Source organism: Cetorhinus maximus, chromosome 25, assembly GCF_964194155.1.
Source record: "Cetorhinus maximus chromosome 25, sCetMax3.hap1.1, whole genome shotgun sequence".
Taxonomy (NCBI): domain Eukaryota; kingdom Metazoa; phylum Chordata; class Chondrichthyes; order Lamniformes; family Cetorhinidae; genus Cetorhinus; species Cetorhinus maximus.
In genome coordinates this window covers 17,416,582-17,444,112 of record NC_135903.1, presented here as the reverse complement: position 1 = coordinate 17,444,112, position 27,531 = coordinate 17,416,582, and the positions used below count along the sequence as shown (strand labels likewise).

Here is a 27,531-nt window from a genome sequence, read left to right as displayed (position 1 = left end):
TTGTATGAAAAATATTTATTAATTTAATAAAACCTTCATAAAACTGCATCCCACCGGTGGATGAGGTTTCATGCAAAACGCGAAGGCCACTTGAGCCTCTTTGCCTGCCCGCCAACCTTAAGGTTGGACGGGCAGCCTTGTCAATTGTCTAAATTGGCTGATTAATGGCCTTAACAGGCCTTTGATAGTTCAGTGGGCGTGCAGCCACCTCCGGCACACACCCGCCGAACGAAAGATCAGAATGACGCACGGTAACATCGGGATGCATACCTGACGTCACCGCACGTCATTTTACGTGTCGGCGTGTGGGGGCGGGCCCCGCACGCCGACGGGAAAATTCTCCCCGTAGGTGTCAAGGGGGCAATTTGCAATTTTAAATAAACCATTCAAAAGAATGGGTGAAGTCTTGCACCTAGCTAGAAGGTGCCAAGCAATGTGTTTACTTTCTTCAGCTTACTAATAAAATTGGCGGAATGAAAGGATGTTATTGTTAGAAGAGGTAAAGTTAAAAGCCTAGTGACACAATGGAAAACTTACATTCAATAAGAAAGATATGTATAAAAGAGAAAGAAGATTGTGAGTAAGGGAGAGGCATTTTAAGATCCAGCAAGTGTGAGAAACCACAAGTCTTTCCGCAAGGGCCCAGAGCTGAAAGAAACTCATTTGAATGCAACTGTCCAGGGTGTGCTCTGACAGGCGTCTCTTTAAATCTATAAGATTTACTGTTGCTTTAATGGGACTTTAACTGAGAGTCAAATTAATTAGGGGAATCTTGTAGTTATTATAGTAGACATATGTATGTGTTTACAATCTTTCTTGTATTAATAAATGTTCAATTTACTTTTTTAAAAAACCTCTTGAGACTCGATGGTTTTATTACTACTGAATTCAAAGCCTGCATCTTGAAACATACAAATTGCAAAAATGGGTTATGACAATTGTTTCCCTCTGGGATTTGAAAAAATCAGCCTTTACCATCAGCTGCGTCCTAACAGGGCCTCATTTCCCATCATCGGACGTCAGGAAGCTCATTGTAATACATCAACATATCATTATAAGGCCAGCCCGCTGGATTCATCCTCCACCGCCCCACTGGATCGTCCGCCCATTTCTGAATTCGGGAAAACGCGTCAACGTGATTCACAACAGCACATAAACAACATGCACCTGGCGGACTGCACTTTGCTCGGGACATCGAGGTTTGTTTGCCTACCGTGCTTCGGTCAGCACTCGCAGTCATTAGTGCCAGGCTTCACAAACAGCACCACATCACTTTTAGGGGGGCTAGGTAGGGCTCTACCTACCAGATCAGCCATATGTGGGTGGGTTTTCAATGGCTCCTGGGAAAGGTCTTGCTTGGGGAAGGGGGAGAAATGGCCTCAGACAAGGGAAGACATTGCACGACGAGGGCTGTACTAGGGAAGGAGGGCATCCCACGATGTGTGGAGGGCACATGTTGATCTGTGCAAGTGGCCTCAAGGTGATGAGGGCTGTGGAGGCAATCTCCAGAGGAGATGAGGCAAGATGGACATGTGAGGGTGTGTATGTGAGAATGGGGGATGATGTCCCTTGAGGCAGTGAGTGAGATGCCAGTGAATGTGTGATTGGCTTGAATTTGTGAGCTTAGAGTGCTGAGATGCTTGCCATACCCTGGCTGCATGGATGAGATCATTCATCCTCTATCTGCATTGGATGGCCAACCTCTTCTGTGCAGCATTGGCAGCCACCACCTGCCATGCTGGATTGGTGATGCTACCGCCTGTTCTGTGGCCAGAGCGGGGGTAGAGGACATCACGGCAGGCCTCCATGGTGTCCAAATGTCACTCCAGTGACACATCATTAAACCTGGGGGCTGCAGTTGTTTTGCCTCTCGTGGACATCTTCCCCGCAGTAGTCGTGCACTGGAAGCACTGAGATATGTACGTGCAGCTGGACTTTAAACATGGCACTTGGCGTGATGAAGCAGCGAGCTGAGGGCGTGGTGGCGAATGAGAGCCTGTCCGTCAAGGAAACAGCATGTTTCCGGGGAATGCATAAGTAATGCAGTGGGTTTGGGATGATACAACATGAAAACCTATCATGGCCAGCGGGAATAAAATGTCATTTTACCCGCCCGCTACTGCAATTAGTGCAAATCTGGGACGGTTCCGCTCTCTAGTCCATTTAAGATTGTCTTTCAGCAGGTGGTAGTGGAAAGTTATGCATCTTATTACAATTATGAGATTTATAAGATTGTTTCTTTTGGGATTATGTCTTTAATTTAATGTAAAATGAAAGGTCATGTGACCTGTTCGGCAGTCTGCCTTACAGCAAATCTGGGTATTTTGATAGGGATTAAAGGGGCCCTGATGTTTTTACTGGGCAGAAGGTGCAAGGTGTTTATACTTGAAGGTAATGGCTGCAGCCTGTGTGCTAACAGTGGATAGACTGTGAGTCTCCAAAGTCCCAGGAAAATGTTGAGAATAAACAAAAACAGAATTACCTGGAAAAACTCAGCAGGTCTGGCAGCATCGGTGGAGAAGAAAAGAGTCGACGTTTCGAGTCCTCACGACCCTTCAACAGAATGTTGGCTGCAACATTGTGCTTTAAACACTCCATTTACTTCCAAGAAAAAAGAGAATTGGGGTCTGATGGATAGCTGATCAGCATTTCTATCTGAATAAATAGCCCGTGTGATTCATGTTGCCATGGAGTTGTGCTTTGAGAGGGGAAGGGTCTAAGATATCCCTGAAAATTCACAGACAAATTTAGTCTGCCAGGATCCAATGTGACAGTTTGACAGTTCAGCGGGCACGAACCCAACTCCGCTGCGCGCCCGCCGAACTGAGGATTGGAATGACGCACGGTGATGTTGGGACACACGCCCGTCGTCACCACGTGTCATTTTAAGCATCAGCGAGCGGGGCCTGCCCCCGCATGTCGACCAGATGATTCAGTCCTTTAATTTTAAAATTCTCAACTTTGCTTTCAAATCCCTCCAACGCCCCACCCCTCCTTCTGCACTCATCTTATTCTGGCCTTTTGAGCATTCCTGATTTTAATTGGAGGCCACTCCTTCAGCTACCTAGATCCTAAACTCTGGAATTCCCTACACCTCTCAGCCTCTCTAACTCATTTCCTCCTACAATTTCAGCGCAGATTTACAGATAGATAATAGTTATGAACAATACTGATTAAAAATCTACTTGAAAAATATTTCTGAAGCAAGTAGAGGTTTTTAAAATATGGATTGGGTGGGGAAGGCAATGAAGAAATATGAGTCACAAAAAATGGTTATTTTGTTCACTTTATCGGTTTCATCTCTTCTAACAAAATCACTCATCGCCTTGCTGCTGACAGTTGCAAGAAGACTGGTTGATGGGATGTTGGGAGAACAATCTTTAATTGCTTCTTGTCCAATGTGCCAGACCAGCTGAGTGTTGCTGAAAGCAAACTGATCTAAGTGGTTGATATTTGAAACATTGGAATCACCAGTTTTTTAGACGAGACATTAAAGCAAGGTCTCTTCTTGCTCAGGTAAATGTAAAAGATCCCTTGACAGGATTTGAAAAACTTGGATATTCTCCTGGACAGTATTTATCCATCAACCAACAACACCAAAACAGATCGACTTATTGCTTATGCAAATTGGCTCCCAAGTTTGTTTCCAATAAACAATACCAAAGTGTACTAAACATAAATTATTGACAGGAAATAACTTTGGAACATCTGAAGTAGGCAAATGGCACTATATGAATGCAAGGCCTTGCTTTAATTCTTTGCAGACTCAAATTCGTAATTAGGGCCATTAAGTGGATATTGTGACCTAACACCATTGAGACAACTTGTGATAATAACTTTTTAATATTCTCTCACATTTTTAATGCATATATATTTTTTGTTTGTTTTGCAGAAGCATTTTACTTGTGTGCTGGTAACTCTACATTGTAATAATGAACAAGTTTCTCATTGTATTTGATTTTGATGAAACCATCATTCAACACAACTCTGATCATGTCATCCTCAAATGTAATCCTGACCAAAGTCTTCCAGAAGATTTGCTGCAACCCCCTGAGGACAGATACTGGAATGAATATATAAACAAGGTATTCCAGTACCTGTGTGAAAAGGGTGTCAAGGAAGAAAACATGAGGAAGGTTCTAGCAGAAACCCCGCTTACTAAAGAGATGTTAACCCTGTTTCAGTTTCTTAGAGAGTCCTCAGATCTATTTGAATGCATTGTTATCTCCGATGCCAACACCTTTTTTATCAATAGCGTTCTTCAAGCAAATGACCTATCCACTGTATTCCAGAAAATATACACAAATCCTACGAGTATTGACAGCAAAAATGTCTTTGTGGTAAACCCTTACCATTCCCACATGTGTCAGCAGTGCCCCATCAATATGTGTAAAAGACAGATCCTGCACGATCACCTGGTAGAACGTGCTGAAGACGAAGTCGAATTTGAGAAGATCTTCTACGTTGGAGATGGCACCAATGATTTCTGCCCTTCCGAAGTCTTGACGGCAACAGATGTCATCTTTCCAAGGAAGAATTATCCTTTGCATCACTTGATTTCTGAGATCAAAATGACAGAACCCTCAGCATTTCAAGCTCAAGTGGTTCCCTGGGAGTCTGCTGAAGATATATTGCTCTTCCTCCAAGATTGCACAGGGAAATAATGTCACTCTCAGATCCCCAAAAGAGCTTGAAGAAGAATTTCCATTTTCTAGTAGCAATTTAAAAGTTTTTTGGGGAAGCAACCGAGTAAATCTGATAGTAAAGATGCATGGTTTTAAAGCTTACTGAATTATAATACTAGCTCAGGGCCTAACATTTATTTTCCTCACCCGATATTCTATTTGTGGATTTCCTTTTCTTGTTTTACATAGAAAATAAGCTCCTGGTAATCTATTAATTTAGTTGTGGAGAGAGGTTGTGTCAGCACATGGTGGTAGGAATACTTGTGTTAAGGATATGTCATTGTAATTTCAGTACTGAAGATGCTTCTCAGTAATTTGAACTACTTAAAAAAAAACACAATCCAGAGCATGTTATGTATGTTCCAGTAGTATGGTATTGACCAAGCTTTAATCCTTATGCAGCTACCCACCACATATCAATATACTTCAAAGATATAGCCATCCCATATCAGTGTTTGGTGAATAGTATAACCTTTTCACAGTCAGGAATGGTATAGAGGATGCAATCTTTAAATTTCTGCAGGGTAAAATATAAAACATTATTCTTCTTTTTCTACTTCTATAATTCATTGAACCAAACATAATTTACAGAAGGAGGAAATTAAAATACACAAACTATCTGAAATACACAAAATAGGTGTTTTGACACTCGGAAATGTCAGTGAGATGCATTAATGAAAGAGTGAATGTAGTGACTCTTCAGGGATTATTGGTGTATAATTCAAAAACTTTATGCTTTCACTGATCTCCTGTTTGAGCTGGATCATTCATAGAATCAGATATTTTTGGCACAGAGGAGGCCGTTCAGCCCATCACATCTGTGCTGGCTGATAAGAGCTATCCAGCCGTATCCCGTGTTCTAGCTCTTAGTCCGTAACCCTGTAGGTCATGGGACTTCAAGTGCATATCCAATACTTTTTAGATGCGATGAGGGCTTCTGCCTTTACCATCTTTTCAGGCAGTAAGTTCCAGACCCCCACCACCATCTAAGTGAAAGAAAAACTCCCCAAATGCTCCTCTAATCCTTCTGTCAATTACTTTAAATCTATTTCTTCCGGTTATTGACCACTCTGCTAAGGGAAATGAGTATTTCCTAAACACACTTTCTAGGCCGCTCCTAGTTTTATCCATCTCAATTAAATCTCCCCTCAGCCGCCTCTATTCAGAAGAAAATAACCTCAGCCTGTCCAATCCTATCCAACCATGGAAATATCCTCATAAATCTCTACGTACCCTCTCTATTGTGCAATGATATCCATCCTGTAAGGCGGTGACCAGAAATGTATGCAGTGCTCTAGCTATGGCCTAATTAGTGTTTTATACAGTTCTAGAATAACCTCCTTGCTCTTATATTCCACACCTCTGCTAATAAAGGAAAGTATCCCATATGCTTTCTTAGCCACCTTATCTACCTGTCCTGCTACCTTCATCTGTGGACTTACATTCAAGGTCCCTCTATTTCTCTACATGTCTCGTATCTTACCCATTGTATACACATTGCATACACCCTTGCCTTGTTTGCCTTCCCAAAATGTATTACCTCACACTTGAACTTCGTTTGCCATTTTTTTACCCAGCTACACAGTCCAATGATATCTTCCTGCAGTCTACAGCTTTCTCCCTCACTATTAACCACACGGCCAACTTTTGTATCATCTGCAAACTTCCTATTCACACATCCTACATTTAAATCTAAATGAATGAAAAACAAGGAACCTAGTACTAAGCCCTGTGGAACCCCACTGGAAACAGTCTCCCAGTCACAAAAAAAAACATTTAGCTACTTTAGATCTAGTTTAGTTTCAATAAGTGTTAATCTAAACAAGTATTGGACTGGACATGCCATTTGCTTATATTACATCACAACTAAATAGGTAATGTCAGAAAATTTTCAAATTATTTGTCATTGGTACAGCAAACAAATTACTGATGTGCTTTACAAAAAACAAACAGTATCTTCATAGCACTTAGCATTCAATCGAAAATTATTAGATAATTCTGCTGATTTAAAATAAATTAACTGATAGATACTGCAAGACCTTTCTGAAAAATGCCTAAAGTCATAGAACTTAACACCAGAAAATTGCATTGTAAAGAAGATATTGCTCCTGAATTATTTAAAGAACATGAGCTGCACTGTGCTGCTAATGCCAGTATGTAATGTATACTATTGATACTAGACTTGTACTTGAAGTATGATGACATCTAGAATTAAACAATCTCATGCTAATTTACAAAATAAAACTATTAGACAAAGTTCAGAATTTAAAATAGTTTTGCTCTTTAACTGTACTTGTAATACGTTTAAGGCTTACAGGATTGGTTATATTTTTTATTTAATTGAAATAGTTATTTCTCCAGATATGCAATAGTGCCAGTAGTAGAGCATTAGACTGTCAGACAGAAGGTGTACACTGCAGTATCAAAATGCGTTGATGTAACAAGAATAAAATTAAAATTCTAGATGGAAATAGAAATAGTTGCCAGGGTTGGCCCTACCTTTTCAGGCAGTCGGTCCTAAATTCTTGAAATACATTATACCGTTCATCTGGTCCTCCATGCTACTCACTAAGCGTGCAGTGCAAAGTGGGTGATAGCATGCTGGTACCCATTTTATCCTCTGCCCAATTTTCTTTTCCGCACCAAGAAGAGGAGTGGGTGGGGGTAAACTGATAGCATTTCAGGATTTGACTGTTCACTTAAAAAAGACAACATATATAGTTAAGGTGCTAATCTTACTGCTGTGGATCAAACCATGGTGGAGTGAAAAACCTATGTTTGGGTCAGTGAGGATGAACCTGTATGCATCCTTTTCACTTCTAAGAGACAGATGCATCCAAATTCAGCCAAGCACAACAATTTTCAATTCGAGCCCAAACTAACCTAATTCAGATCTCTCTGGATTCTAACTTATTGGGGTCCATGCTTCATTCCTTTATAGTTTAACACCTTTTAAAATATGAACATGTATCATCGTTTCAAAAATCCATCAGCTCACAGGACTGAACTTTAGAGAAACAAGGAAATGATTAATTCAGTTTTGTCATACTAAAAACACAGTTCCTGTGACTGTTGAAATCTTTTTTTGAGCATTTTCTTTGTTCTAGCTAAGGCCTGCATGGTCATCTGAGGGTAGAATGGAGGGTGACCCCAATGTGCGTAGAATATGCTCTGTGATAGTTAACTTGAATGTAAAACTAGAGTGTTTCATTCCCCTACAGCTCAGGGAGCAGCATAAATAATTCGGCTCCATCTACTTGAAATATTTATTTCTTGATTAAACTATATTGATTTATTAACTGATTTGTCAGGTTTATTTATTGACCATGACTGTGAAACAATTTTCTTTTAGATATTAGAATTTTTAAAAATAGAAATGCAGGAAATGATTCTTTTGTAAAAATATAGAACCTGAATTTTCTGTGGCTCAAGGGAGCAAACTGCACAGGTACAAGTTTTACCTCACCCAGTGACGGAGAGGAGGATATTGGGTTTTTGTTCCTGTTGCAGAATTTATTTCCTCACTCCTCTTACCTTCCCAAACTCCTTGGATTTCCTCTAGCACCACCTCAAGTAAATGAGTGCTAAAGTATGACACAGCTCTCAATGTTTGCCACCATTCTTGTCCTTGGGCCCATCAAGAGGAAATATAGGCCAATATATATTAAAATGCAAAATAGTGCTGCACTAAATTGTTTATACTAGTGGGACATAGTGGGCTGAAGGCATGGCTACCAATGATGGGGGTGGGGTGGAGGAGGAGAATGTGCAAGGGCCAACTATTATTTTCCCCCATTTTGAATTCAGAATATTTAGTCCAACAATTTTGAAGTTCTATATATCTAAACTGCCCAATCAGATGACTATATATTACCACACTTGCTGCCATGATATTACTACAGGGTATAGGATTGTACTACTTTGTTAAATTATTTTCAGGGAATCCCTGATGATCTGTTGTCTGCATGGAAAGGAGTCCAAGACCTCTGAATGGTTGAAACCCTTGCTTTAAAAGTTCCTGAAACGGAGTTCAGGTGCAAAATTGCTAGAGATTTCTTGTTTAATTATGACAGGGAGCTAATGTCTGGTTACCTTGGAGGGCCAGTGTAGGTGAGGACCATTTCCTTCACACTGGCCAGATGCTTGCTGCAGCATAACTGGTTCCTTGAAACTTGGAATGCAGTGAAATGGGGCAATGTACCTTGCATGTGCTTGGACAGGCAAATATCCAACACACCATATATATGCATAATTGCGGTGTATGTATTTATTAGAGGAAGCCAGGATACTTCAGTCTGCTTTACCCATCAATGCAGTCACAGTTTGAGGGGCTTGTTGTCCATCTTGCACTAGTAAGAAAAGAGATTAAATTTAAATGCTCTTTGTTATGCCATGAAATACATTTTGTTTCTGGGAAGCTGTGCCAATTTTAACACCTATTTGGTGAGTCCCAATAGAGGCAGAGCAACCGAACCAAAATGCAACTTGGCTTATATCTAGGATTTTTTTCACTTCCGTTATGCAGCTATGAGTGTCAATTTAGCACATAACTCCTAGTGCAATAGTATAAAAGGTTTTAATATTTTCTATTTGTAAAATAACCTGACCTTGTGGGAACCAAAAGCCAGCTACCTGGTTTAATAGTTTTGAATTTGTAACAGGGTTTAGCTCCCACACAGTTGGAACTGTCCAGATATCATCTGCTTTTTGATGGTGATTAATATATAGATGTTTGCCTTGTGTATGTATTATTGCAAAGTTGAAGACATAAATACATGTTTAACTGTATGACCCTCAACTGGACACAGTAAAAGTGAACAGTAGCTTGTATTAATTATAATCTTACCATTTAACTTGCCTTAAAAACGGAGTAAAAAATAGACATATTATACATAATATTAGTTGATTTTTAACGTGTAGTCCTAGGCACACTGAAGTTCACAAGTTAGATATAAATTTCCCTTGTAACTTTTTTTTAACTTGGTTGCTGTTTGGTCTGTTTTCACATTATGGGCAAAGCTCACATAGGCTTCAGCTGAAGTGACTAATTTGTATAAAATTGCTGTTCGGTTTGTATTGTTGGCTTGCGATCAACTTGGCCTTAAAACTGTTGATCAGTTAAGCTCTGTTGCAATTTATTGTGAATGTAACTTGAGTCAAGGTCATTTAAAATTTTAAACTAAACCGCAATTGATTTAAAAAATATAAATTTTCTAAAATGAAATCAATTTGAAATAATGCACAGCTTTTACAGCCAATCTATAAATGAAGGAAAACATTTTATTTTAATCTATTTTTGTGTTATTTTTATCTTCACGTACCTTTGCGCATGGCTAGGTTTACAAATAGCAATGAGATAAGTGATCAAATATCCAGGGACCTCTGAGTGAAGTGCATTGGGTAAGTGCCAGAAAAGGACAAGATTGGGCTTGCTCGTTCTCACTGTCAAAGATTGAATGTGACTATGACAATTTGGGCAAAGAAGTGGAAGGTGACTGGTGACCATGGAACCATATCCCAGTAAGATCCCCTTCAGAAGAGGATGAAAAAATTTGCGACGAAAAAGATTGGCGAGAAAGTGCAATGCAAAACATTTCTGATATTGTGCTTTCAAATTGCAAATTACTCCAGACAGTGTACTTTATTCTTAAGGGTCTAATTCACAATGCTTTAAATTTTAAACACTGGGATGTTGCAGGGGCACTTTAACCATTAGGGGTAATAAAGTATTGAATAAGGCTGGAATGAAATCATTCTGCAGTTTGAGCAATAAATTAATTCTGTCACTGTATTTAAGTGTAGCTTTTTGTGGACTCTTTGCTTAGGATGATGTAGCACACATTGTTAAAATTATTACAGGGAAAACACAATGTACATTAAAGGATAATCTAGTAAACTGAGATGCTGACGTATGAATATTATCTATGCGTAAAGAGACTGAAGAATGAATTCATATGTTATCAAGATTTTTAATGCTAATGCTATAAAGGAACTTGTTCTTTTGAAATCTCAAGTGATTTGATGTTTAGGAATTATGTTAATTAGGATCCGTATTTAACAGATGTCAATAAAACTACTTAAAAAATGGACCTGGCAATTATTGTTTTATGTAAAACTTTTCTCTTGCTTCTCTTGCCTTACATCTTTATTTCCTTCCTTCTTGTCCTTCTCTCTGCTCGTCATCTTACATACTACATGGCCTGTAATCGCTCCTATGCACAGCAATAGTCAGATTAAATGGATTCTTCAGTGCTAAATGTGAAGAAGAGGACCTCAGATGTGCTTTAAATTTTTCATTTCAATCTGATTCGAGAAAACACTCAGCTTTCTAGATTTAATTTTGATTGAAAGCAGGTTCATTGTGCAAGCCTTATGAACAGATTGTTTATTGTTTACTGTACCTCTAAATCTGGTGCAGTGTTGACATGCAATGATGGCATCATTGACCTAGTTTCTTTTTAGCTCACAGTTCTAAATGCATTTTCCTTCCAAGAACTAATTCTGGACTTTCAGTATTTAAAGAAAAATATTGGGTGGAATTTTCCATTCTGGAGATGAAATCCGCTGGCGGATGGGAAAGTCGGCATGATTCCCGCCGGGTGGTGGGGCAGGTGAACACATGCGATCTTCCGTTTACACGCGATCTTCCGCTTTTCAGCTCATTAAATATGCATCAGTGAGGACCTTGGCAAATCTCAGGGCTGGGTGGGAAGGAAGTCGCTGTCCTGCACTTACCTCATGGGGGTCAAAGGTCCTGGCGCCATTTTTAAAGGGCACCTGGACAACCATTCACTCACTGCAGGCCAGGATCTCTGCACCACTCCTCAAGAGTCCTTGCGGCCGTAGCTCACTCTGGTGAAGATGGAAGATTGAGCAACCACATCCTGGGACATACAAGGGCACCTCCGGCATTACCTTGCGCTCATCTCTAAGAGCGCTACCAGCAATACACCCATGGGCAGGCCAATGCTCGCCATTGCAGTGGTCCATGTTTGCCAGCATCTTGACCTTAAAGAGGCCTCACGGTCTCTTGCTGCTCAGGCCCTAGCTCCTCATGGCCCTATGTCAACTGGCGATGAGAACCTCCTTCTCTTCATCTGAGAGAGCTATTACCAAGGCAGGGTTGCCTGCAGCCTATATCATTAATGCTTCAGTGGATGTATGAATGAATTGACACATTAAGTGAGCATGTTCTTTAAAGGGTTCCCTCCATCTCAAAGATAGCAGGCAAGTGCTATTCACCTGGCCTCCATCTAGGCATAGCATCCCCACCCCACCCCTTCTAGGTAAAGGACATCCTGGAGGACCAGAGATGGGTGTTCTTCCCGTTCCTACATGAATGCATATGGAAACATTGCTCTTTGACCAGGGTGATGAGAGCCATGTGCAAGAAACCTCATGTGGACACTTTTCCATTTGTCTCCATTACCCTTGAAACTCTATAGAGTGAGAGTCCAATGCTTTGGCAGCATAGAAAGACAAACCGCATGATTCCATGTCAGCCATGGTCATTCATCCGGAAGAATGGAGGTTTGGAGTCATGAGCGGGCTGTCCTCCATCAGCCATGCTCCTTGGAGGAATTCCACCTCCCTCCCTCCATCCCTTTCCTCTGGCTGCAGCTGATGGCAAATGACACAGAATGAGAGGCAGCTCCACACTTTGTTGGGATCTTGATCTTATGAAGCCCATGAGTCGAGAACAAACCTGCTGCAATGCGGCCTTCACCATAGAGAGGAGAACACCATCAGCATCTTTGACATCCAGTTGCCTCATAATTATTAGGGTGCCCCTTTAGTCGGCCCCTTGTGCTGACCTTGAACTCTACCCACCCAAAAACACTTTCCTCCCACTTCAAGGGATTTCGCTGACTAACTGCATGGTCAAGGTCAGTTTGGAAAAATGGTGCACGTCATCTTTCAAACTCGCTCCACCACTGTCTACCTTCCCCCATCACCCACCAACTTCCCCCCATCACCATAGGCCCACCGAATATCACCATTCCTCTCCCCTCTGTCAATCTTGAACCTCCCTCCATTACCATGGACCCTATCACATTCCACCTCCAAGTGCTTTTCTTCCCCTCAGTGCTGACACCCGTTACCGTCACCATACCCACCCTGACCCTGCCCCTGCCCCCTCCTGTTATCCGAGCCATCTATCTTGTTCCCCTTTGTGACCCACCCAATGAGAGAATCCAACCATCGACCCTTGATATTCAGTGGCATTACCATCACTGAATCCCCCACTATCAACATCCTGGGGGTTACCATTGACCAGAAACTGAACTGGACAAGCCACATAAGTACTGTGGCTACAAGAGCAGATCAGAGACTAGGAATCCTGCGATGAGTATCTCACCTCCTGACTCCCCAAAGCCTGTCCACCATCTACAAGGCACAAGTCAGGAGTGTGATGGAATACTCCCCACTTGCCTGGATGCCACAACACTCAAGAAGCTTGACACCATCCAGGACAAAGCAGCCCACTTGATTGGCACCACATCCACAAACATCCACTCCCTTCACCACCGACGCACAGTAGCAGCAGTGTGTATCATCTACAAGGTGCACTGCAGGAATTCACCAAGGCTCCTACCACTACCATCTAGAAGGATAAGGGCATCAGATAGATAAGAGCACCACCACCTGGAAGTTCCCCTCCAAGTCAATTACCATCCTGACTTGGAAATATATCACTGTTCCTTCACTGTCACTGGGTCAACATTCTGGAACTTCCTTCCTAACAGCACTGTGGGTGTACCTACACCACATGGACTTCAATGGTTCAGGAAGCCACCTTCTCAAGGGCAACTTGGGATGGGCAATAAATGCTGGCCTAGCCAGCAAAACCCACATCCCCTGAACGAGTTAAAAAAGAGAACTTCACCTACCAGAATTTCACCCTCACCCTATTGTATCCCACTTCCCCCTCTGACTATGACTGTTCCCTCCTTTCCCTTGTGCCCTGGGGTCTCCCCCCAGGACCTCACTGTCAACACCACCAGCACCTCCCTCTAAGACACTATCCCCCCACTTCCCCGGGCACTTTCACCACCCTTCCCCCATTAGCCCACCTCCCCTGTCCAGCCTTTGCTCCACCATTCCGCCCTGCACCACCACCACCTCCCCACCCACCAACTTTCAGCCTTCGTCTGCCTCCCTTGTCCAGCCTTGGTGCGGCATTTGCTAATGCCACTCGAGTGAAGTTATGCGAGGTCCCCAAGAAGGAGAAAGCAACATCTACGGACCTCAAAGCCTTGGAAGAAGCGAAACTTGCCAGGTGAACACCACTTATATACCATTGTAAAACTGAACATTCAATATTCTCACTGGCAGGGAAATTAATTTGGAGGGCAAACTTAATTCCAGCAAGGTGGTCTTTTAATGAGCGTGCAAGAGATGCTATTTCATGCTAATGCATGCAAGTGGGGTTCCCAACATTGTTTGTCAGGAAGCTCAACCCACTTTTAACCTGCCTTGAAAGTCAGGAGAACAAAATTCCAACAGCTTATCCCGCCGTCAGGAATCAGATTTTTTGCTTCATGATAAATTAAGTGCCCCTGCACACCATCATTCCCACTGCTGACAGGAGTGGAAAATTCTGCCCATTGCTGGGGTTTGGAAAGAGGGATTCTTCTTACAATTAGAATTCATTATTCCTTTTTGAAGTAAACTGGACATTTCAGCACCTTAGGCCGTTGAATGTCGATCTGCAACCTAACTGCACCCTCACTTTGCACCACATGTTCAAGACTGAGATTGATAGATTTCTACATATTAAAAACATCAAGGGATATGGGGATAGTGCCGAAAAATGACATTGAAGTAGAAGATCAGCCATGATTTCATCGAATGGTGGAGTGGGCTCCAAGTGCTGAATGACCTACTCCTGCTTGAATCCTTTTGGCTTACACTCATGTTCAATTTTGCAGCTGAATAAGCACCCTTCTGGCCTTTGACTATTTTCTTCTGTTTTTTTCCCCTGTTCACCCCTTAATCTCTCCTCTTTTGAATGTTGTTACTCCTCCTGTGCACCCTTCTACTAACAGATGGTATGCCATTTCCCCTCAGGATAGTACACTCAAATGACCAATTACCCAGGCTTCCATGCATTGTCCAATGACCACAGGCTTTTTACTGTAAAATCAAAAGCAAAGGCTACGATTGATATATAAGAAACTTCACTGGGGTCACAAAACAGTGGTAGTGAATTAGCCACTCTGATACTTCACTTTTTTTTTCCCTTCCTAAAGTTGACTTTTACCCCAATTATAGATTGACAAAATTTTATTCAGGCAATGCCAGTAAAACCAAATGTAAGAACTTCCAAAAACCAGGATTAGGAATATGTGTGATTTTCACCTCTCTAGCTAAACAATGCTGAGGCTATTTGTATATTCCTGGCTGAGATTGTTTTGCAGATTTAAACTCATACTATAATTTCCTCTATTACAAGTTACAACTGGTCTGGAGGGGTCAGGGAGGGGGGGGTCAACAATTTTTTCCGTGTTGTAATAGCTACAATAGCAAATCACATTTAGATAGGATTTTTAAAATTTATTTAGTTGATGTTAAGTGTCACAGAGATGTCAGGACAAAATATATGTCCTATATTAGGAGACGTAGCAAAGACCCTGAGAAAAGAGATGAATTTTAAGGAGGGTCTTAAAACATTAGGGGGAGATGCCAAAGCGGACAGGTTTAGGGATGGAATTCCAGCAAGGGTAGTAGGCAGCTGTAAGCACAACTATTACTGGTGGTACTGGGGGAAGGCGAATGCAATAGAAACTGAAGTCAAAGGAGTAGGGAGTTTGGGATGGGGTGGGATGTGGTGTAGGGCTAGAGGAAATTGCAGGGATAGCAAATGGTGAGGCCATTGAAGAATGAGGGATTTTAATCCTGTAGGATAGAGCTGTCAGACTGGGCTTGTGGCAGACGGTGAGGTACTGGGAGAAAGAAAAATATCTACTTGACATCATCCTCAACTCTCTACTTGTCACAGATGCATCTGTCCAGTTTTGGTCGGAGTGATCACCCCACAGTCCTTGCGGAGGTGAAATCCCATGAGGATGCCCCCCATAATGTTGCGTGGTACTACTTTCATACTAAATGGGACAGATTAAGAATAGATCTCAAAATTAGACATCCATGAGATGCAGTGGGCCAACGGCAACAGCAAAATTGTATTCTGTCATAACTTCATGGTTCTGCATATCTCTCGCCCTACCGTTACCATGAAGCAATGCTACCAACTATGGTTCAATTGGGAATGTAGCAAAATACGCCAGAAGCAGCAATAGGCATACCTGAAAGTGTGAACCTGATGAAGCTACAAGACAGAACTGCCAAACAGCAGAAGTGGCATGCTTAGATAGAGCTAAGTGATCCCACAACCACATCTTATCAAAGCTCTGTGGTCCTGCCACATCCAGTCATAAATGATGGTTTACAATTAAATAATTAACTGGAGGAGGAGGCTCCATGAACGTCCACATCCAATGATGGTAAGGCAAAAAACAAGGCTGAAGCTTTCGCAACCACCTTCAGCTGGAAGTGTCAAGTAGATGATCCTTCGTAACCTCTTCCTGAGATCCCCACCATCTTAGATGTCAATCTTCAGCCAATTCGATTCAATTCATTGCACACGATAGCAAAAAAAATGAGAGTGCACTGCACGTAACAAAGGCTAAAGACACTGCAACATCCCAAACATACTGCTGAATATTTGTGTGCTAAAACTAGCTATGTCCCTAGCCAAGCTGTTCCAGTACAGCTACAACATTTACATCAACCCGACAAAGTGGAAAATCGCCCAGGTGTGTCCTATTCATAAAAAGCAGGGCAAATCTAATCCAGCCACTTACTGCCCCATCAGCCTACTCTCAATTATCAGTAAAGTGTCTTCATTAATGTGACCAAGCAACAGTTACTTCCCAATATCACTAATGGCTCAATTTAGGTTCTGCCAGGGCCACTCGGCTCCAGATCTCATTAAAGCCTTGGTCCAAATATGGACAAAAGATCTAAATTCCAGCGGTGAGAGAAGAGTGACATCCCTTGGCATCAAAGTAGTATTTGACTGAGTATTGCATCACCGAGTCCTGGTAGAATTGAAGTCAATGGGCATCAGAGGAAAAACTCTCCCCATTAGCTAGACTTGGCAGGATGATTGTGGTTGTTGGAATCAATTACCTTAGGTCCAGAACATCACTGCAGGAGTTCCTCAGGGTAGTGTCCTAGGCCCAACCAACTTCAGCTGCTTCATCAATGACCTGCCCACCATCAAAAGGTCAGAAGTGGTGATGATTGCATAACGTACAGTTCCATTCAAAATTACTCAGATAATGAAGTAATCCAGGCCCAAATTCAGCCAAAGCTAGACAATACTGGGGTTTGGGCTAATAACATTCAGGTCAGACAATGACACGTTGCATTTAATTGCAACTTGCGCCTATAATTTACATAAATGCACTTGGAGCTGCACTCTTCCCTGGATGAATGCAACTCCAACAACTCTCGAGAAACTTGACACCATCCAGGACAAAGCAACCTGCTTTATTTACACCCCATCCAGAAACATTGACTCCATCCACCATTGATGCATAGTGGCAGCAGTGTGTACCATCTACAAGATGCAGTGCAGGAACCCACCAAGGCTCCTGAGACAGCACCTTCCAAACCCACAGCCACAAACATCTAGAAGGACAAGGGCAGCAGATGCGAGGGAACACCACCACCTGGAAGTTCCCCTCCAAGACACTCACCATCCTGGCTTGCAAATAGATTGCTGTTACCTCACTGTCGCTGAGTCAAAATCGTGGCACTCCCTCCCTAACAGCACTGTGAGTGTACCAACAACACATGGGGCAGGATTTTTAGCTCGGCAGGTGGGCGTGCCCACCAGCAACTAAAAGGCCTATTAAGGCCATTAAATTATCAATTGTGCTGAATTTTTCACTGCCCGTTTAACCTAATGGTTGACGGGCAGGCGAAAAGGCCAGGCGGCTTTTGCGCTTTTTTGGAAACCTCATCCACGGGCGGGATGGGGTTTCCAAAATCAAATACAAATGAAATAAAAACTTTAATTTTTAATTAAAAACATGTCCCTGCTCATGTGACAGTCACATGAGGGGACATGTTTCATTCATTTTTTTCTGCTGTTTACTAAATTTTGCAATATATTCTTCACCTTCCTGAGGCAGCTCTATACCTCAGGAAAATAATTCTGCGCTCTTTCGTGCACATGCGCGAATTACGTTCTGGGCTGGCTTGAACTCCTCCTCCCCCGCCCCCGCACACACAGTGCTCAGCCTGCCACTTGCGTATCACGCTGGGCGGGCCTTAATTGGATCACAAGCGTGAAGTCGCAGTGCACTGTCATTCACGGGCGGCGGTCGGCTTCCGGACCGCCCCCGCCAATCCCGCAAGCTAAGGGCAAAATTCTGCCCGTGGACTGCAGCAGTTCAAGAAGGCAACTCACCACCACCTTCTCAATGGCAATTAGGGATGGGCAATAAATTCTGGCCTAGCCAGTGATGCCCACATCCCTCAAAATGAATTTTTAAAAAATGCAGCACTTTAGGAAGGTGGCTCATCATCAGCTTCTCAAGGGCAGCTAGAGCTGGGCAGTCAATGCTGGCCTTGCCAGTGATGCCCATGTCACACTGCTATTTTAAAATTGAAGAAACTGAGACAAGAAGCCAATTCAGATCAGCAAGAATGAGAGGGATGAACAGTACAACAGCATAAGCTAGATAAGATTTTCGATGAGCAAAGTTTATGGAAACTGAAGGATATGAAGCCATCCAGGAGAGCTTTAGCCTAAACTAGTATGGGATGACAAAGATATGTCTGAATCTTTCAGTGACAACTGGACCAAGGTAGAGTGGGGCATGTGATATGCTGGAGCTGGCTGGGGTGTTCTTTGTGAGAGAATATGACATCAGAAACTGAGCTCGGCGTTGAACAGGATGCCTTATTTGTGAACTGCCTGGTTAGCATAAGTCACTAGCTGGGGAGGGGAATGGGTTTTGGGTGGCAGAGGCTGAAGTTTGAGTGGAGGGAATTATAACTCATCCAAACTATTAACAAAAGTTGCTCTGTCTTAAACTGTTGGGTCTCACAATCAGTTTTATCTGATGATATCACCAACAATCACAGTATAAATAGAAAACAATTAAAAAAAACAAAAGCATAAGCACAAACCAACCTGTGCTCCTGTTCAGTACCTCCAGTGGGCAGTTACTGAGCAACCTGGAAGGTGTCTGAGAAGTCATCTCAGAGTTTACCAGATAGTCAAGTGAATGGAAAAGTTAAATCAGGAATATTACTTTAAACTGAACAGAGAACATAGGGCAAGGGGACATAAATTAAAACAGTAAAAAATACAATTTAGGATTAATGTCAAGAAATTCTTAGTAGTGATCTATGTATGGCTTACAGGAAGAGTAGTGGACATAAAAATCCTGCCATATTTTAAGAAACAATTAGATTCTGCAATGGAATTACATAGAATTTACAGCACCGACATGAGCCATTTGAACCAACTGGTCTTGCCAGCCTTTATGTTCTACACGAGTTCCCCCCACTCTTCTTCATTTGACCTTATCATCATATTTTTATATTATTTTCTCCCTCATGTCTTTGGGTAAAGAGAAGGGCTTTCTTCATCTACAACCATCTCTTGATCTGTGGACCTTTCATTGGCCAGGTAGCAGATAGACATTCTGTTGTTGGATTAGGAAATGGGACAACACCTAGGGAAACACCAAAACCAGAACAAATGTTCTTAAATATACTGGGAATAATTTTCAACTCACCCATTGTAGGATCCATCTGATTTTCATTTTTTATCTAATTATGTTGCTTGAAATGCAGATTCCTCCGAGTGGAATAGGTTCTTGATTAACTGCAACGAAAATCAATGGATATGTTTTCCTCAGTTTATTATTTATGTTGCAACTTAGTGCTTGAGAGTGTTTTCACTTAATTTTGCTGCTGTGTACTTTGGAGTAGGCTTACTTCCTTTGACATATATATATTCAAATATAAATTGTTGCTTGATGAACGATAAGATTATCAATAAGACAACTTTATACTTCTTCAGTTGAAAATAATGATGACCGTGAGTGTGTAAATTGAATTCAGTTTGTATGTGAAAGATTTTATTGCCCTCTTACATTCCCATTGTTAGTCAGCAAAAGCACATGACAGAACATGCAACAGTGTTATAAAAAGCTCCATTCTAATGCCCAGCACAAACAGTCACATGATTTGCCATAATTGCAAAAAGGAGTACTGTGTCAAAGGCAAAATCTTTTACAAGTATATAGAAATAAATAGAGCTGTGTTTATATATTACAATGCACCATTTAGGAGCATGTCCATTATTAATGAGTTTCTATGAATAGAATTGTTCCTGAATTTCTCTTACACTATTATGCCTCAAATTATCCAGTTTGATCTCTTGATGAAACTAAGCATCAGTAATTTTTTTTTGTTCCATCTAAGTAGGGATTAGGCGATAAACCCATGACTAAAGCAGTTGATGTTTGATGGTTTTTGAGTTGCGTGGGTCACGAAATTGTGGTGCCTGTGCAAAGTCATGTGTCCAAGGGCAGAAAAGATATTCTGAAGCTCAGAGAGAAACCCTGCTCATGAGATTAAATGAGTGGAATAGTGTCCATCATCAAGTGGATTTTATATGCTCTGCAAAAGTAGATAGTACAAACTGGTCTTATATCATTTCCTGCTTGCTTGTGGTTTTGTAGTTTTTATATTTTTAAAATTTTCATTAGAGGCCTATAAAGGCAAACGTAAGGAGGGACCTTGGAATAGAAATAGGCCATTCAGTCCCACAAACCTATTCCACCATTCAACTGCAATACTATTGAGGCTCTCAATTACAAGAGGCTGAATGTTTTTCATTCTCTCTTACCAGAGAGCAGATGGAACAACTTTATTGGCTTGTTGGCTTCCCAATAGCCCAAGGGAGACACTGACTGCACGCAAACCATTCTTTTCATGCTGCATGTCAACTCTGTGATGTATTGCAACAGAAGGAATTCCATTCCCTTAATGTCAAGCTGGTTTGCGAACAAAATCAGTGCATCATTCAGGTCAATGCCCGGTATCCTGGGAGCAGTCATAATGCCTTCATTCTGTGGCAGTCCGCCATGTCATCTGCACTTGAGCTATCACAACGAATCAGAAGGAGGCAACTGGACAAGGACTGTCCTTAGACAACCATGGCTCATTACTCTGGTGCATAATCCACACATGCATGGGCACCATGCGCATAATGAAAGCCATTGTGCCGATGATACAGGGGGAGTTAACAGAGAACATTATTTCCAGATATTCCAGGCCAGTATGACAGGAGGCACAAGTTCAAATTCATGAAGTGTGTCAGTAAGTACTTCATTACACACAAGATAATCAACAGTAAGAACAGGTTTTCAGGGGACAGTTGACCTCAGAGAATGCATTTAGGAATGACTAGATGCTTTTGCGGAAGACTATATTATTCCTATTCGGAAGGATGAGTTGAAATCGACTTCAAATGACTTTTTTCTTGCTGAACTTCTCGTGATGAGTTCTTCATTGTCGATTTTCGAAAGGCTTACTGTTTTAGGGACATTCTCACAATTCAATTGATTTATCTTCAGGCCCTACAATTTGTAAGGTCTGATTATACATTGCAACAGTTCTGGATATTAAAAAGTACTTTAGCATCCGGCATCTCAAAAATATTTAATGGTGTGAAGGTTTGTTTATGATATTCAGCAGGCCCCCTAGATTCCCTTTTCCAAATAGATCACTGTAACCTTGCGAGAAAATTATCCATGTGTGCGCACAGCTTTGTGCCTAAACTAGTTTTGGAAAGAGGTACTTTGGCAGCATCTCCCCACCAGAAGATCTCGAATGAGTTGCAATAGATTTTGTCAAGGTTCATCCTGATCAACTCTGTAACGCAGGACTCTGTGCTCCACAGGCTGTTCCAAGGCTCACACACCGAGACAAACATCAGCTGGAGGACCATCAACTCAGTGAAAGATGCTCTTTGGTCTGCTTGAAACTTCTTGGTCTACCAACGTAAAGTGCTGTCAATGACTGGCACATTCCAAGGTCCAGAGCTACGTGCTGAGGGATGAATTAAAGCTTGGGGCAGCTGCTGCAAAGACTCAATGGGGAAAGGCCACAGTCTAAGGCCCTCCTGCTTTAATAAACTGAAGGACTGGATGTGCCTCGGGCTGGGTGTTTGACATGAAACGTATATTGTAAATATAGCCCAGGGTGGCTAACAGTCCCGTATTTTATGGGACTATCCCGTAATTTCGGTTTGCCCACATCCTGTTTTATGTCTCCCTGGGATGCTATTTGTCCTGTATTTCTAAAGGGAGACTGCTGGACATCTCCTCTTGCCGCTGCCTTTGTGTCTTTATCATTTGTGCAGACATATTGTGTTCCCACCACTGGCCACAAAGTTAGGAGGAGTGTGGGGAGAGCAGGATTGCCAGATTGACAGTGGGCATCTGGTTCTTTCTTTCAGTGAGCTGGGCCGGCTCCTCCCCCCAGCTCCTGGTCAAAGTGTCCCTTATTTTCTAAGGGTTGGTTACCCTGATATAAGCCAGGGTGACCAACTCTCGTGAAGAAAATTAAGGGACAGCCTGTCATGGGGTGGGGTGCGGATTGGTTTCTGTCAGAGCTGCGAGAGCAGGTGCGACCAAAACAGGAGGAAAGTGTTGATACACATGCGTGCAATTTAAAGTTCAGAGTTGTGGGACAAACAGCATCCGAGCATCATGCAAACCAGGACAGGACACTGGACTCAGATACGGGGCGATCCCAAATAAGGGACGGTTGGTCACCCTATAACCTGTCATTGGGCATATTGAGGCACCTCAGCGTGCCACACAATTGAACAATATTGCTCTTTACGTAATGTCAAATTTGAACTGTTGTGTAATGTACTTTTACAAATTTTAAGAATAATCTCTAGTTTTTAAGTTGAAATTAAAAAAATTGGCCTGCAAGCAGCAGATTTCAAATCCCAGTATAGAACAGGGGTCTCTGTGGAGGGAGGCCCAGTTAAAGCTCAAACATCGGCCATGGCTGGAAACAAGACCGCAGGCGTGTGCTTTTACCTCTCGGCGTGAATCCTGAAGAAAAAAAAAATAACGAACGTTTTTTTTTCTCTCGGTTATAAGACGATAACTGTTTGGAGATGTATGTGTGTGAGAGAGAGAGAGATGTTGTTTCTGCCCTGGGGACAGGCGGCTGCCCTGGACAGCCGGGGTCCTTCCTGAGTGAGTGGCGCGGTTGCCATGCAGTCGCGCGTCGTCGGCTGAACGAGGGGAGACACAGAGCGAGAGACAGAGACAGAGACTCGGAGAGGGATTAAAACCGGAGCTGAATGTGAGTAACTGTGGCCGGTTGCGAACCGCTTCCCTCCAGACCTCAAACTTCCTCCCCCACACCTTTACAACCCAAAATGTTCTCCCGGGGTAGGGATTGGGGGGTGGGGGTTGTCCTCCATCCCGCTTTCAGCTATTTCTTCTTTTCGGAACCATTTGCTGACAGTCTGAAGTTTTGACGCAAAAAAAAAAAAAAAAATGAGGAGCCCGGAGCAGGCCAGTCGGGAGAGAAAAGCTGAACTGTTCCCAAGAAGTCATAAAAGCAAAAAACTGCGGATGCTGGAAATTCGAAACAAAAACAAAAATACCTGGAAAAACTCAGCAGGTCTGGCAGCATCTGTGGAGAGGAACACAGTTAACGTTTCGAGTCCGTGTGACTCTTCAACAGAACTAAGGGAAAAGAGGTGAAATATAAGCTGGTTTAAGGGGGGGTGGGACAGGTGGAGCTGGATAGAGGGGCAGTGATAGGTGGAGATTATCAAAAGATGCCATAGACAAAAGGACAGAGGTGTTGACGGTGGCGATATTAGTTAAGAAATGTGCTAATGGTGACAAGGGGAGAAAGCAGGACGAGCAAGGTACAGATAGCCCTAGTGGGGGTGGGATCAAAATAGGCTAAAAGGTAGAGATAAAACAATGGATGGAAATACATTTAAAAATAGTGGAAATAGGTGGGAAAAGAAAAATCTATATAAATTATTGGCAAAAAGGGGGGTCAGAAAGGGGTTGGGGATGGAGGAGAGAGCTCATGATCTAAATTTGTTGAACTCAATATTCAGTCCGGAAGGCTGTAAAGTGCCTAGTTGGAAGATGAGGTACTGTTCCTCCAGTTTGCGTTGAGCTTCACTGGAACATTGCAGCAGGCCAAGGACGGACATGTAGGCATGAGGAGCAGGGTGGTGTGTTGAAATGGCAAGTGACAAGGAGGTCTGGGTCATGCTTGCGGACAGACCGAAGGTGTTCCGCAAAGCGGTCACCCAGTCTGCGTTTGGTCTCTCCAATGTAGAGGAAACTGCATTGGGAGCAGCGAATGCAATAGACTAAATTGAGGGAAGTGCAAGTGAAGTGCTGCTTCCCTTGAAAGGAGTGTTTGGGCCCTTGGACGGTGAGGAGGGGGTGAGTAAAGGGGCAGGTGTTGCACCTTCTGCGGTTGCATGGGAAGGTGTCGTGGGAGGAGGTTGAGGTGTAGGGGGTGATGGAGGAGTGGACCAGGGTGTCCCGGAGGGAACGATCCCTGTGGAAAGCCGCCGGGGGGGGTGAAGGGAAGATGTGTTTGGGGTCAGGGTACTGGAAATTGTTGATATGATGTAGGGTGTCAGAGGAATCGCGGATGTGGGTGGGAAGAGACTGGACAAGGGGAGAGAGAACGGAGCCAAGATAGCAAGAAATGAGTTCCGTGGGGCAGGAACAGGCTGACACGATCAGTCTGCTGGAACAGTCCTGTTTGTGGATTTTGGGTAGGAGGTAGAAGCAGGCCGAACGAGGTTGGGAGACTATGAGGTTGGAAGCTTTGGAGGGAAGATCTCCAGAGGAGATGAGGTCAGTGACAGTCCTAGAAACAATGGCTTGATGTTCAGTGGTGGGGTCATGGTCCAGGGGGAGGTAGGAGTAAGTGTCTGTGAGTTGACACTCAGCCTCTGTGAGGTAGAGGTCAGTGCGCCAGACAACAACAGCACCACCCTTGTCAGCAGGTTTGATGACAATGTCAGGGTTGAACCTGAGAGAACGGAGTGTAGCAAGTTTAGAGAGAGACAGGTTAGAGTGGGTGAGAGGAGCAGAGAAATTGAGACGACTGATGTCACACCGACAGTTCTCAGTGAAAAGATCAAGAGCAGGTAAGAATCCAGAGGGAGGGGTCCAGGTGAAGGGAGATTATTGGAGGCGGGTAAAAGGATCTGTTGAATGGGGAGAGGACTCCTGTCCAAAGAAGTGAGCACAGAGACGAAGGCGGCGGAAGAAGAGTTCAGCATCGTGCCTAGCCCGAAATTCATTGAGATGAGGGCATAAGGGTATGAAACTGAGTCCTTTGCTGATCACTGAACGTTCAACATCAGAGAGGGGAAAGTCAGTGGGTATGGTGAATACACGGCCGAGGCTGGGATTGGAAGATGAGATGGGGACAGACGGACGGGCAGGGGTGGAGGGGCATTGGTGTCAATGAGTTGTTGGAGCTTGCGTTCCTTTGCACCTGAAAGAAAGAGACAAAGTTTCTTGTTGAGGCGTCGGATGAGATGAAGAATAAAATGAAACTGGGGGCAAGGACAGCTTAGAAATAGGGTGCGTCGGTGCTGCTGGAGGGAGAGGTTGAGTGTCTTCATATGGCGGCACATGGCACTGAGTGTGGATCTCAGGATGCGACGAGAACAGCAGTCCAGGGAGCATTCTATGTCCCGGAGATACCTGTAATCCTGGGTGGGTTTGAAACATGAGGGATGGAGCTTCAGTTGAAATCCACGTGGGGTAAGTCAGAGACAGAGACAGTCACTGAGGAAGGAAATATGGCTGTGAAAGTGAGTTTTAGTAAACACCTTGTCAAACACCAGGAGAGAAATGGAAAGCAATGAAGGTGAACAGGGCAAAAGAGAGAGGCAGAAATCCTGTCGGAGAGAAGAGCAATACTTCTTCAAGGTAGGCATTCCTTGAAGAGAAGTGGCAGTCAATTAAACACTAAGATAAAAGCAAGAAACTGTGAATGCTGGAAATTTGAAACAAAAACAAAAATACCTGGAAAAACTCAGCAGGTCTGACAGCATCTGCAGAGAGGAAATTGAGTTCCCTCAATTTAGTCAACCGCCCCCACCACGGCACCTTCCCATGCAACCGCAGAAGGTGTAACACCTGCCCCTTTACTTCCCCCCTCCTCACCGTCCAAGGGCCCAAACACTCCTTTCAAGTGAAGCAGCATTTCACTTGCACTTCCCTCAATTTAGTCTACTGCATTCGCTGCTCCCAATGCGGTTTCCTCTACATTGGAGAGACCAAACGCAGACTGGGTGACTGCTTTGCGGAACACCTTCGGTCTGTCTACAAGCATGACCCAGACCTCCCTTTCACTTGCCATTTCAACACACCACCCTGCTCTCATGCCCACATGTCCATCCTTGGTCTGCTGCCATGTTCCCGTGAAGCTCAACGCAAATTGGAGGAACAGCACCTCGTCTTCCAACTAGGCACTTTACAGCCTTCCGGGCTGAATATTGAGTTCAACAACTTTAGATCATAAACTCTCTCCTCCATCCCCAACCCCTTTCCGATCCCCCCTTTTCCCAATAATTTATATATATTTTTCTTTTCCCACCTATTTCCATTATTTTAAAATGTATTTCCATCCATTGTTTTACCTCTACCTTTTAGCCTATTTCGATCCCTTCCCCTCACCCCACCCCCATTAGGGCTATCTGTACCTTGCTCGTCCTGCTTTCTCCCCTTAATGTCACCATTAGCACATTTCTTAGCTAATATAACGCCACCGTCAACACCTCTTTGTCTTTTTGTCTATGACATCTTTTGGCAAGCTCCACCTATCACTGGCCCTCTATCCAGCTCTATCTGTCCCACCCCCCCCTTAAACCAGCTTATATTTCACCTCTTTTCTATTTTTCCTTAGTTCTGGTGAAGAGTCATACAGACTCGAAACGTTAACTGTATTCCTCTCCGCAGATGCTGTCAGACCTGCTGAGTTTTTCCAGGTATTTTTGTTTTTGTTCCCAAGAAGTCATGTTGGACTCGAACCGTTAACATTGTTTCTCTCTCCACAAGGGTGACCAACTTTTAGGAAATAGGGGACACTTCGATCCGCGGGGTTCTGCTGACATGAGGGGAAGAGGTTTTCAACATGAAAAGGGAGGGGGTGTGTGGTTGCTGGAGGCAAACTCTTAAATATCGAGATTTGGAATAAAAATCGAGTTGCTTTTTTTTCAAATGTAAACTAATATAGATTGAGAATTGGTTTATAAAATCTCATTGGTGTTTTATTTAATCTAACAGATTAAAACTCTTTACAAAAATCTAAACTACTGTTTCTGAAAATGCTTTATATAAAACTTTTTAAAATTCCTAGCTGTTATCCAGGTATGATCATGGCACCAGCCAAGAGAGAGGGGTCCAATGTCGTGCTTATAACCAACTTGTACTTATTCTAGTAAAGCTAAGAAAGTTAATGTCTTATGAGTTCTGGAAGTGTCAGCAATGAGAGTTGGTAGCACTCTCGCCTCTGAGCCACAAGGTTCCAGGTTCAACTCACGCCAGGGCTTGAGCACATTAAAATCGAGGCTGATAGTCCAGTGCAGTACAGGAACACTGCACTGTTGGAGGTGTTGTCTTTCGGATGACATGTTAAACTGAGATCCCATCTGCCTGCTCCGGTGGATGCAAAAGATCCCATGGCACTATTCAACAAAGCAGAGGAGTTATCCCAGGTGTACTGGCCA

General features: G+C 43.0%; 2 protein-coding genes across 3 annotated transcripts in view; both read left to right on the top strand.

The window, feature by feature from the left end:
• LOC144667939 (phosphoethanolamine/phosphocholine phosphatase-like) overlaps nucleotides 1-10,772 on the top strand; it is a 44,743-nt gene extending 33,971 nt beyond the window's left edge. For both annotated transcript variants that reach the window (XM_078529563.1, XM_078529564.1), the window contains exon 2: nucleotides 3,893-10,772. In XM_078529563.1, the coding sequence (XP_078385689.1) occupies nucleotides 3,933-4,664 (732 nt within the window). In that variant the 5' untranslated portion in view covers nucleotides 3,893-3,932 and the 3' untranslated portion in view covers nucleotides 4,665-10,772. The remainder of the gene's footprint in view (nucleotides 1-3,892) is intronic.
• A 12,200-nt stretch (nucleotides 10,773-22,972) lies between these two features.
• The window catches only part of eftud2 (elongation factor Tu GTP binding domain containing 2), a 52,430-nt gene continuing 47,871 nt past the window's right edge, over nucleotides 22,973-27,531 (top strand). Inside the window, exon 1 of the mRNA XM_078529565.1 lies at nucleotides 22,973-23,102. The gene's annotated coding sequence lies outside the window, so the exon portion shown is untranslated. The remainder of the gene's footprint in view (nucleotides 23,103-27,531) is intronic.